Genomic DNA, 13,689 nt, shown 5'->3' with positions numbered 1-13,689 from the left:
AGGTTATGTTCCTTGGAGATCAGGTGCTTCTACCTTCAAAGTTTCCAAAGTCATGACCAGCTTCTCTACAGCCGGAGGCATCCCAAAGGAATTCAGCTCTTGTGGACAGTTTACCAAAGCTCGTAAATTAAAATGTTATTCTTTGTAAAACAACTGTATAAATCACATTAATTACATGTTAAAATAGATATTAAAAAGTTTCTTCAGATTTGCCACTTTATAAATTACAACAGCGTCGAAATGCTCCACTTCTATGAGCCCCATACTACACCCTATTAACTCCCATGATTAAAAGGCAAATGGAAATCCCATTGAGAATATTAATATGCACCTAAGTCAGATTGTCATTCAATTACTTTTAAGCAAGAATGAAAAGTGTGCCTACAAATCTACAAAGGAAGATTTAACTGTCTGTGAAATAGATTACTGTTGTTGTTTTTCACTGCTTGTTGTGGCTCAAGACTCATCCAACCTAGTATTACCTGGAGACCTTTAGTAGTTTCTAACATTTTCAGAGGTTATGTACTTATTAGCATGTGAATCTGCCCTGTCCATAAAAATACTGATAACGATCTTATATAACACTGAGGTGTTGTATGAGAGCAATAATAAGCACAAATCTGCACCTTTATAGTCTAAATAAAGAACAAAAAGTTCCTAAAATACAAGTGAAAATTTGCCAAATGACCCATTTCATTTTAGTTCCATTTGATGAATATTATTAGAATATAATTATAATGTGCTAATCAAATTAATATTGCCCTGAAATCCTATCTGAGTGTGAGTATAACACAGTCTTTCCTTATCCAATGCAAATGCACCACACAAAACAGAAAAAAAGTAGAACTGATGACAAAACTGGGGAATGCCTCTTTGGTGCTGAACAAGGTACCCACAAGGGAAACAGACCTGATAACAAATGAAGCTCTAAAACCAGGTAAATAGGTCTATGTTTCTTACACAGGAGTACTATCGCTTTAACAGCAAGTGATCTGTCTGTCTGTCTGTCTGTCTGCATGAGTCAACTTGGGTTTCTAATAACGAAAAGCCAGTCTCTTGGCCAAAAAGAGAAATAAATAAGCTTTTTGTCTATTGCAGCAGTACTTATTTGATTTGAATAATGTCTATTCTTCACATTCCTCAAGTTTCTGCAGCTGACTTCAGTAAGATACCCTCCCATCCCTGGACTGGCAAGGGGGGAATATCTTCTCAACCCAATGATTCTATGCAACTGCACAAAAACTAAAAGACAAATGATCCTTTCTGTGTCCCACCATATCGAGAAAGGCATTTTGTCTACGTAATACAGAGCCAAGTACTGCTCTGAGTTTAAATGGGAAATGGGCACTGCTTTATTATGCTGCAGTGCCTTGAAATGAATGTGGATAATAGATATATTCACAGCGGTATTAATATCCTCAGAGTTCATCTTTTTTTTTTCTCCCCTCATTCTCCATTTTCCCTCTCACAGGCTCCAAAGTACTTTGCCCTTGGCTATGCCTTATACTAAATAGATTTATGAGAACATTTGTGTCATATTTCCTCTTTTCCCGGATTGTCAAGACAGATTGTCAGTGCACCACTGATTGAGTGGAATCACCACACAGACTTAGTTCCCATTGTCAGGCCCCACATATTCATCTCTGGGGGAATTTTACAAGGCAAATTGGCCAATGACACTTCTCTCCAGCCATTGCCACTCCTGTTAAGATGGGGTCAGGGGTATGGAAATACTAGACTCTATCGCTACATTTCAAATGATTAGAGTTTCAACACTCAATAATATATTTATAAATGAAAGGATATACAGTTTATACACAGAACGACTATCTAGCCTCAGTATTGCCCACAGTGCATCATCCTAGAAAAAGATTTGCCTAGAATGCTGCTTTATGTCGAAGAACAAGCCAGGACTCCACTGTGTGTGCTGGGCAGCTGAATTATTAATAAAGCTGCTGAAATTTTGAGCATTTACATTGTTTGAGTAAAAAACCTTGCAGCCACAACATACACTTTCCACAGCTCATACAGCTAACTACTGTAGGATTATTATCAAAGGGGCAACCTAAAACAAACTCTTAACCAAATGCACACAAATATAACTGTTAAATGAAAGTAAATGTAGTGCATTTAAAGTAAAGGTTTACCAAAATCAGCAGCCGAGTCACTTTATTTGATGTTTTTTGTAATGCACATTAATGGTTTGCCTATCCTGTTCCACAGTCTACTGCAATACTGCCACAGTTCCCATTAATTACTTAGTTTGAGCATTCAATTAATCAGTCCGTATGATGGCGTGCTGAATTATTAATGCCTGCAGGAAATACTACCAAACGTTGTGCAAAAATGGCAGCATCATTAGTTTGCCATCCTATTTGACTAGAATAATATTGAAAGAATAGTCTGAAAATAAAATCATACAAATCTATTTGAATTAGTCTCACTCTTGTGTACTGTACATTGTTTGTGTCAGTCTGTGCAAATCTAAACAAACAAGTTAATTATAGTCATGTTATAACAGATTATGAATCAACAATATGAAGTCCTCTGGACATGTAATTTCTCAAAAAGTAGAACTTTGTGCTGTTTTCAAATGAATCACAGTGGCTTTATCAATATTCTGCCAAAGGCTGGTGCTTTGTCCCGTACTGAAATCTTTTTAGTCAAAATACATTTAAAATGTTTGATTCTGAAAGAATTATCAAAAATAATTATGGTGACCACGGAGGAGAAAATGTAGTATTGCACTATTAAATGTTGTGCACGCCATTACGATTGTGCTTATATTTTGTTTGTTTTAAGCGCTTCCTCTCACAGCAAGAATATAATGGATTGTGCAGTAGAAGTGAAAAGTAGAAGTGTGGTGAGACTTATTTAAATGAAAAATATGTAACAGTATTCCCCTGTGTTATTCCCACTAACAGGGTCCGCATATATGAAAGTAATGAACTGAACAGTTAATTTCACACAAAGTGCAGAAGGTATATACAAAGTGTTTCGTGCATGTTTACATCTGAGACTATGTAAGGGCTCTCTGGGAATCATATTATCAGTGCACAAAAACATTTCAGTATAACTCTGATTGCATGTTTTGGGCTGTTGTCATGCTGCAGAATGCATTTGTGCCTGGCCTGGATGTGTCCTTGATGGTACTGTGTGATGGATAAGAATTTGCCTGTGAGCTTAGGATTTACAAGACCAGTAAAAGTTCTATCGTGCAAAGAATCTCGGTTGCCTGCAGACATGCTTTATTTTGGAGCCCTCAAGTCCTTCAGCAGACAAACTGCCAAATATTTTGCATTTTGGCTCATTCCAGAACATTTTTAGGGAGGGCATTTTTTCTGTATAGTAGTTCTTGTGTTTTCAAAAATAGGTGCAACAGTAACTGAGGAATTGCTCTTCTGGCCACAAATCCTCCCTAAAGGGTCCTTTTGAGCAGACTTCTCTGAACTGTAGGCAAGTATACCAGGGTCTCACTGATTTCTGCCAATTCTGAGCTGATGGAGCTGCTGGGTCTCTTCCATTTTTGAAGGGAAGTCAGCTTGACTTTTGTCTGCTGCACTCAAGTTTCAGTGGCAAACCACTGCGTTTCCAGTCCTTACCCTAGCCTGTTTTTTGTGCCTCTGCAGAGCAGCTTAGATAGCCCATTTGGAAACACTTGTTTGCTACAAGACATCTGCCAGAAAGAGTTTGCTGATGACCACCATGTGGCTTGTGTTATGCTCACTCTTGCCATGGTCTAAAGGTGTCTCTTTCCACCATGACAATCTCATATTTGATATTAACCCATTTACAAATTGCACCGTTCATTAGCACTTGCCTGCTGTAACTGCTTAATTATCTCCTGTGACGTCCCCAGCTCGTCTCGTCTCTCTCTGTGTCTCTCGCTCTCTGTGTTTAGTCAGTCTGAGTGCGCTTGTCACTTCCTGTTTTATTTTGACAGACCCTCGTCTCATGTGCATTGTGTTCAGTTTCGCTTCCGTCTTGTTACTGATTTATTCCTCCTGTTGTCCCAGCTGCCTCCACTTCCCTGATTACCCTATTGTGTGTATATTGTCCCAGTCTCCCCTTGCCTTTGGCCAGATTGTCAGTTCTACCTCCATCGTTCTCGTCCATGTTCCATGTTCTTTGTGTTTAGTTTTGCCCAGTTTGTTGTTAGTGAAAGTCTGAGTCTCATGTTGCTTTTTTTATTTCGTTTGATTTTCTGCAGCCTTACTAAACGGCTTGCTTTCATTAAGTTTATTCTCCTAGCATCTGCATTTGGGTCCTCGTTAAAACGTGTGACACATTGTCTAAGTAGAAGTGCTGCTCCACATTCCTAATGAAAAATATAGTTATTACTGATCATTTTGCTACCATTTTGTTGTGAAGTATCCTTTTGCTGAGCAGAGAACAGTTAATTTTGAAATTACAGAAGCAAATAATTTAGCCAGTGTCATAGTTTTTTTTTGTTATTGTTAATGTTGAAGTGCCTGATTGTCATTTGGATAGCAGAATAAAGTAAAATGTAAAGTGTGGTACTTATTTTACTAAAAGTTCACATGTTTTATAGTAACATTTCTTTAAAACTATATGTCCACAGTGAACTGCTTAAGGTGGAAAAAGGAGGAGCCTTTCCCTCATTAAGATCTGGAACATTTGCAACTTGCTGCCTCCTTAAATAATCGTGGATTTTAATTAAAATTGACCTTTACAGAGGTAAGCTTTGAAAATAGCTGAATCCTATGAGGAATGAAGGGTCTCCATTGAGAACATTCACACATGCTGGACTTAGTTATTGTTACCCTCTAATCTCCATTATGGTACACACATTCCTCCTAACAAGACAGCCTATAAGGTATAAAAAAGTTGAACTGCCTTTTTGGGTAACCCAAACTTTTAAAAACAAACAGACTGGACTACGACTGGCAGCGAAACTAATCGAATAAGCTGCACAGTCTGACACGATAACTCAGTGGTGTTGCGGTACTGTCATTTTTTTAAAAACCCTATAGACTAGAGACTAAAGTAGCTAATCAAGGAAACAAAAACAAACTATGATTTCCTACTGACATTAGACAGGATTGACTGCCCTTACGATTGAGGCTTATTAACTGTACTTTTAAACCAGTGTATTCATTATACGTTCATGTCACACATCACTCCCTACGTCACTTTAAATCAGCCGCTCTCTAAAAGCCTCTAACAATTTACAATCTGAAATCATATGCTTGTACACCTGAGATTTACTGTAAGAAATAATAAATATATATATTTAGGAGAGGATGAAGGTCATCTGTGCAGCTCCATATTACTCTATATGAAATTACTTTATTTTGTTGGTCTGTTGTTTTAGGGTAAAGGCTAATTATATTGTATAGACTTAATATGACAATTCTAACAAAGCCAAAAGGTTTCCAAAGAAACAATAACATTATTTTTTGTCCATGGATGTTTATATCAATAAATCATTAAACAGTATGCGGTTCAAGTAATGTAACATGAAAAAGAGCTTTCAATAAATGTGAAAGTAGTTCTGATTTTATATTCAACAGTTAGATTGTACAATGTGCATTCAGATGAAATTAAGACGAATAAACCATTTTAATACATTTTCTATAGTCAGTTTGCCTAAAATGAGACCAAAACCTTGTAAAAGATCAGGAAATAGCGTCAAGCAATTAACCTTCAGGGACCTAATATGTCCCTGAGGAACATTATTAACTGTGCTCTTGTTACCACAACGGTTTAAACATTTGTGAACTTCCTCTGAAAGTAGGCAACAACAATACATTAAAATCAAACTAGTGGGTGTAAAAACTGTTAATGTCATCCAAGCCAAAAGTGCAGGTACTGTCAGCTTTAGAGCTTTTTAACCGATCAAAAGAAGAGATGTTTCAATTTTTGTGGTTTCTGAGCTTGTTATAAATTCTATAACATATATCAAATAATGCACATGTACGAATAAAAAAACAAAGATACCATTTTGACTACGATGACCTGTAGTTACATTAGCATATTTTGTGTAAAAATGTGAACGGGAGACAGCCTGCTTGAATATCCAGTGTAATGTACTATACGGGATGATTGATGAATGGACAGTATGTGGTGTAAGTGAGATGCCGAGTAAACCGCTTTTTGCATCCCTACTTCTTAAATAGATCCTGAAGTTTGTTTTTTTCCCCAAGAGGCATTTATTTACTGGTCTCACACAACTAATTGGTTTCTCCTTGAATAATTCATTTCCATGAAATGACAAAATTGATACAATTCAAAATGTGTGCACATGGACATCTTAATATATGCAGCGGTTGAAGACTATTCAGCCCACTTACACAATGGCTGGCAGTCCCAGTCAAGTACATAATTAGTTGAATTAGATTAAATAACCAATTACGAGACTAACAAAGTAAATAAGCCTGCAGGGATTCCACCAATTGCTTGAGAATAGAATTAAAGTGGAATTAGTTTATTGACAGGCTGAATGACAGTGTGGTCAGACAAACAACTCTATTCCTGTCACAGAGACAGAGTACCGGCTGACGTCCAAGGATGAAATGTATAAGTGTCCATACAGTACTTTAATTATGGTACTTTAATTACATCATTTTAACTCAGTATGAGCTACCATAATGCTCACAAAAGTAAGAGACTATAAGAACATACACCATCGGGGATATTTTTAAACTGGTTAAACTATAAAATACGTTGATATCTAGATGGTTGCAAATTCCACTCCAGTTTAAGATGTGCTGTGGTAATAGCACAGTAAAGATGTCTATAGTGGTATTAGCAAACTGGTCTGTGACTGGGAAAGTCTTGAGACATACTACACAGGCAGGCAGACGTACCTTTGCTAGCGTTCTCCACATGCTCCAGTTCATCTGGAAACCTCAAAATTTCAGAGTAGCTCTCTTCACACTTCTCAGCCAGGAAATGAAGAAGTGTTGTATTCTGACTGACAGATTTAGTGTCTCGGAGCTGAAAAAGATGGAAAAAAAGATTCACAGATGTTTAGAGTCATTTACTTGAGGAAAACAATGTCCCTTCATTTTCTCAGTGAAGGTACATGTTGTCAAACCAAAGGGTTTTTTTTAATCCTCAATACAAGACGCTCTTTTCGCTTAAAATCAGTGACTGTTATAAGTTTTTAAGCATGGTCTTTTGCCTCATTCAGCTCTGGAACATCTGCAGCTTGATATGCCTGCTTCCTTAAATAATCATGTGAATTTTAATTAAAATTGAGTCGATGTAGGCAAGCTTTGAAAAGAGGAAAGTGTTTTTCATCACAACATTTTGGCAAAAACAAAGATTTATATCACTGAAGACTATGATAGGAATGGCCCTTTTACTTAAAAGCAGTTTTTATGTGTTCCTGTTAATATACACGAAGCATTGGCTGTCATTTTGGACCAACTGCATGGTAATAATAATGCAACTAGTAAGATGTGCTTTAGAGAAAGCGAGTGGAAGTGTGGCTAAATTAGATATAATATTAATTGCTAAAACAATATATTTCGTGGGATCAATGTGTTGTATCTCTACATTATATTTTATTGTCCACACTGACAATGTTAAACATAATTGTTTACTCAGAAACACAAGAGGGATTTCTCTGGGGGCTGTTGCTGTACATTCAACAAAATTAGTTCCTAACAAGCCAAAAGCCCAAATTCTGGAGAACTCCAACTCACACTGATTACAATACATAGGGAGAAGGTAAAATAAATGAGACCCCCCCAAAATGTGCAACCAATTACTGAAGACTAAACCGAAACAGATAATAATACACATATGCATGTACAGTATATACACAAATAATAACCCCACTCCCCTGAGAATAAATCGCTGGAGCAGGAAAGTTTGAACAAAAGTAATGTACTGTATTTGCCAAGTGTGTGTGAGTCTGTTCATAAGCTGAAGCTTGGATTCTTCACATCAGTGCATAGAGAACTTGTTCCATATTCATTGCCCACTGTGATTGCTATGCTGTTTGAATGGCATGCTGGGAAAGCTAATTAGCACAGCCCACCTCAGTGTACTCATACTGATAATATCCATCCTGTAAACAGCCTGCAGCTGGACATGCCCACACATGTACGCATGGAAACACGTGTGCTCATGCGCACACATGTAGGGAAAAGAACAGGCAAAGAGACGCTGTCACACGTCAGCTCAAAAACACACACACTGTTGTCATTAGAAGAGGATCAATCATCGTTTCGCTAATCACAACTGAATTTCATGGAAATTTAATTGGTTTATTGTCATATTGCCAAACTGTTATTACTGCGCAGAGAAGAGAAACTTCCAAGATTAGTAATATGTAATATGAGACAATTAAAATATAATAATAATAATAATAACAACAAAAAATGATCCTTATCTGGGGTAATCACAGACCTATAAAACTGCATTGTATTGTTTTTCTTTATTGTATGAGTTTCAACAAGACTGAGGGACACATTCTGTTTATTCTATTTCAGATATCAGACATTATCATCACTAAAAAGTAAGATGATCTGGTCAATGCTGACTGTAGCTGGTATTAGATGTCATTTCTAAAAATAATAATAATAATTTAGAAGACGGTTTCATGAGGAGTTTGGTCAAACGCAGCCAGGAGGTAAACCATGCTGAAATGTGAATGTGTGCCTCACTGTTTATATTTGTGATTATAACACGTCTCTAACACGGTGATAACATGAAAATCCCTTCTGCTGGTAACACGTGTGACTCTGTAACATTACAACTGGTGAACACATAAATGTCTATCAGCGTGTTCTGTTTGCTTTGTAGGCTGGTGGGCACTGCGGTTTCTCAGCCGTCTACGCCTGTGAATTTGACTTTTTGTTCATTCGATGTAACATCGTCAGTAATGGGAACAAAGAGTGCATCTTCAGCTATTCTTCATTATTCTGTTTATTCAATTATCCACCCACACGCATCTAGATCAAAAGTATGTGACTCAATAAAACAGCCGTCTACGTTTATATTTTTGACGGCAGATTATGTCGTCACCGCCTCAATATCTCTGCAACAGGTTGTTCTGTCATTCTATCGTTCACTTATCGATCTAAAGTATTTGGACACTTTAACTGTTTTATCACACATCTCCTTGTTTTGCTTTTCCCACAGGGTAGAGGTTGTCACCGAGGCAGGAGGCTGCCTGTCATCTGAAGAGCATGCAAAGCATCTCTCATTATCCGCCACGTTATGTTCACAACTTCATATTTATTATACACAAATAACACTCATATGCATCTTTTCAAAATAAGAGTATTGAGTGTTTTACTGAGCCCATAATTTTCTAGCAGTAGTAAACGTGTAGAGGATTTAAATGTTGTCTTTAAAAATATTTTAGGGTTTAAATTATTTAACAGAAGACAAACAGCGTGCAGATCATTTTAATTTTTCTCAAATGGGTTTGTTCTTTCTTGTCTGGCATCTAAATATTCCTTCCTGTGCACACAGTTGCTTTCTTTGCAGCACTACTACAGACTTTTGTGCTATCAATTTTGTTTCTGTGTTTTTACTGCCATTAACTGGCCAGCATGTTTGGTTTTGGCCATGGCCTTCATCTTTCTCTTTTACTTATATCTGACCCTCTCGTATGTGGAGCACTTTGGTATACCACTGGTTTTTAAATGTGCTCTATAAATAAAGTTTGTTGTGGTTGTCTGTAAGGTGTTAAATTGATAGTTCTGTATATTTTAGATGTATGCATCTAAAATATTTGCAGCTCCTGATGCACTTCGACCATTCCAACTGTAAAAAGAGCAACTATGCCTTGGATTTATGTTTTGAGCCCACTCAAAGCACTTTCTACTATAAGTCTCATTCATTCACACACACACAAATATATTCATGCAACGTTTTATCCATGGCTAAGTACTTTTTTCAACATTCACACTATGATAGATGCATGAGTGGCAGCATATCGGTATCTTGCATATGGATACTTTGATGACCAATGTATCAACCCACCAACCTTTTAGCTGTTAGACAACCCTCTCTGCCAGCTCAGCTACAACGTACACCCTATATTTATCTTGAACAAATCTAGGACACATTGGGATGATGCGCACATTTGTTATTAAGAATAAGGGAATTATCAGGAAAGAGAGATCTCCATATTATACAGGAGCTGCTTAGCCTTGGAAACCCATGGCACGAGTCTCCTGGTGCACAGTTTTCATGCTGATGTTAACGCCAGAGGACGTTTGAACTCCGCAGTTATTGAGGAGCAGTGCGCTGACTACTTTAACGCACTATGCGCCTCAGCCCTCTTGTGCACTTCATGGCTGAGTGCTTGTGGTCCCTAAATGCTTCCACTTTGCAATAACACCACTCGCACGTCATTATGGAATGATAGGAGGGAAGAAATTTCATAAATGGTCATGCTATTACAGTGCCACACTCAAATTCAGTGAACCTTTCAGAAGGACCCCTTTCTTCACAAACATTTATAAGGGCAGAGCACAGCTACGTGCTCGAGTTCACACACCTGTAACAACGGGGCTGATGAATCTGGAAGCATGATTAGCGTTGTAAGGTGAATTTTCTCTGACATAATAAGACTGAATCCCAAAACAAGCAAAATCCTAGATAGCCCAACGTAGCTGCTTTACTGAAATGAAAAAGAAATCCAAATAATTTGTACTACTTCAATGATTTAAACGAAAAAAGAAAACAAAGCACTACAGCGCCATGTTAAGTACTTGGTAATGGTTTACTATTAAAAAACAAGCAAAGAAAACCCTCCAAGATGAGTCATGTATGGTTGCAAGTATACTGTGTTTTAAAGAGAGAACGCTACAATGCAGAAGGAGTCGTTGGTAGTAGTAACACATCCGGCTGAGGGCCTCTATAAGGGCAGAAGGACTTTGTATAAAGCTCAAGGTGCTGATGTTACTTTCACATTATTTCACATCAGGATTTTTAGTCAATGCAGCTTTGAGGTATCGTGAGAACTGTGTCAGGGGCTGTGCGGTGCCTGGGCACATGTCAAAGTTCAGAGCCATTTTAATCTCAGTCCATGCCTTGCACTGGATATTTGAAAGTCAGTACTAAAAGTGACTTTTACTGTCAGAGCTCCAAGCTGAGGAGCGTCTCCTAGGATATCTCAACTGTTATCTTAGATGCGTTTTTTTAAACTACCCAAATAAAATATTTCGTACAATACAGTAACTACTCAGAACTGAATGGAGTGTAAATACATGTCACTACTTTAGACAAATCTTTTCATTTGAAACAGATTGAAAAAAGCTTCATTACTGTGTTGTTGAAAGCAAATCCTGAACAGTTCTGTCGTTCAGTCTTTCATAACAAAACCTGATTTGAGGTAACACAATTTGAAATCCTTCACAAGTGCATACACATGAGAACTAAGAGTAGCAGGACATATCTCGTGCAAACAAGTTCCCACTTAAATATGTAGATCGGAAATAAATAAATGAAAACAACAGAAAAACTGATAACAGAAAAAGTGGCAGTGGGAATATAGAACCCTCACATTAACAGAGGACTGTCGGCCCTTGATTGCTCAATTTAACTGCTGCAGATGGAGCAGCTCAAAAGACAAATATATTGCATGATTACTCATACAACTAAATATTACACTGGATCATAAGAAACAGAGAAAAAAGCAAAAGCGGCATTTGAACATAAAAGTACACGCAGCTGCTGAGAAAAAAAAAGCTCTACAAATGCACACTACACTAAAATGTAAGGTTTCCTCAACTCCAATATAAATGCTTGTGCTTTGGTGTTTAAAGACACTAGTAATTCTATAAAAAACTGTATTTTTCTACAAGGTCAGAACTCTCAGGTAGATGACTCCATTCCACCAAGTCAAGCGCCTGCTAGACATCCTGTTACGTCTAGCTTAAGTCAAACATGATCATTACCAGGTGTTCTTTATTTGAAAGAACAAATATTCTTTGACTCATGGAGTATTTATACACGTATGACACACATTTAAAGATGCAAACATTCTCTTTCTATAGTCTGAATGACCATGCTTTGTCGAATTTTGCTTTTAAAGTATTTAGTGTAATACAGGTATTCTTTGAGCAATACAGTTACTAAACTTCTTGCAACCCTTTAGCAAAATTTCAGCTTGCTTAATATATGTGACCAGGATATCAGTGAGTACTCCACAGGATAGGAGATTGAACCAGGGGAGTCAAGAGGTGGAAGGTGAAGGTGGGTCAGCCTGTGCCTTTCCTCTTGCTGCTTATTCCCATCATCAACCTCCTCCATGATGAGCCCATTAGGTACCCTGGACCTGCCACCTAGGAGGCCATTTACTTGATTGACTAAAGTGAGAAAGCAGACTTTTTTTCCTTGTCCATCAATAATGGCCAATCAGCCCCCTGAGGGGTTACCAGGCTCTACACTGATATTCCACACTGATTTAGTCAGCTTGCAGGAATACCAAAAGTACAGTACACTGCATCCACCATAGAAAAGCTCTCGCTGTACAAGAAATGTGCAGGATTGCTAACTTCAGATACATGCAGAATGGGGTGGCTTTATAACTCATGCATAGTTGTCTAATATTAAAAAAATCATATGAAGTGAGAGATCATCAGAATACATCAGCTCTATTTTTTTTATTTATTTTTTTTCTATTTTTTTTAACCTCCTAAGACCCGAACTCTTCCACGGCAGCATTTTTAATTTCTCTTTGATATTTGGTCATATTGGAGCCCGATGAATGTAAAAACAAAGAATTACCAGATTTGTTTTTACCTTATTTTTGTTTTTAAGAAAAATAAGAGGCACATATGAGGATATTCGTTTAAAATTTTGATAGAACAGTAGCAGTGTAACGTCCTCGTGAGTGGATATCAGGCCCATGTAGAGCAAAATTCAGTATTTTGGTCTAAATAACCCAAAATGTGATGCCCACATATGTGGACGCAGGTCCCAGGAGGTTAAAGCTGAAACACAGCTAGCAAACAGTAGTTTGACCAAAAAATGAAACTAAACAGAACAAAATGCCCAAAACATATATTTGAAATATTATTTGATTGTTTCTCACCAGTGCAAGATTGCTAACCACAATCAGATAAACCTGCATTAAAGCAAGAAAAACAAAGAGAATGTCTGGTTGGAGTCTTTGTTCCTTCTTTTATGCATTTATGTGTGTAATATATGTCAGCGTGTTTCTTTTGTTCTGTACTTTTGGTTTTTGCGTAAGTACAGAATCATTAGTGGTTCGATATTTTAGTAGATTAGTAATTTTTTTGGTAAACAAAAGGTTGCTGATTCACTTCTAGCCAGAGAGACAAATCCCCTTTGCGGCTGTGTCAGGAAGGGCATCCGGCAAAAAAATCTGTCAAATCAAACACAAAGAACTACCCGCTGTGGTGACCCATTGTGACAAGGGAGCAGCTGAAAAGAGTTTCCCCTTCTTCTACTATGTAAGAGTTTGAGTTGGGAATATGAAAACTCCTTAAAAAGGTGACTTTAGTTGCATAACAAACAAAAACAGATCAGGACATTTTAGAAACGACAAAGAAAAGCAAATTAGAAGCTATTAGAGTGCATTCACAGAGGTGCAGAAAGTCTGTATATAGGTGTCTGTATTTAACTAAATTTATATATTATTATAGATATTGCGATATTGTTCCATTTTAGCCTAAAATATTGGGTGATTACCGTAATTGTCGGGCTATAAGCCGCTACTTTTTGCACAAGCTT

The 13,689-nt window shown here is 37.3% G+C and overlaps 1 protein-coding gene across 1 annotated transcript in view; it reads right to left on the bottom strand.

The window, feature by feature from the left end:
* Positions 1-13,689, bottom strand: part of diaph2 (diaphanous-related formin 2) — a 357,023-nt gene that overhangs the window by 116,500 nt on the left and 226,834 nt on the right. The window contains exon 23 of the mRNA XM_013908245.1: positions 6,831-6,960. Within this exon, the coding sequence (XP_013763699.1) occupies positions 6,831-6,960 (130 nt within the window). The remainder of the gene's footprint in view (positions 1-6,830; positions 6,961-13,689) is intronic.

This window comes from Pundamilia nyererei, unplaced genomic scaffold (genome assembly GCF_000239375.1).
Source record: "Pundamilia nyererei isolate P.nyererei 1_Seehausen unplaced genomic scaffold, PunNye1.0 scaffold00008, whole genome shotgun sequence".
NCBI lineage: Eukaryota > Metazoa > Chordata > Actinopteri > Cichliformes > Cichlidae > Pundamilia > Pundamilia nyererei.
Note: the sequence above shows the minus strand (reverse complement) of the source record. Positions and strands in the feature narration are given on the sequence as shown.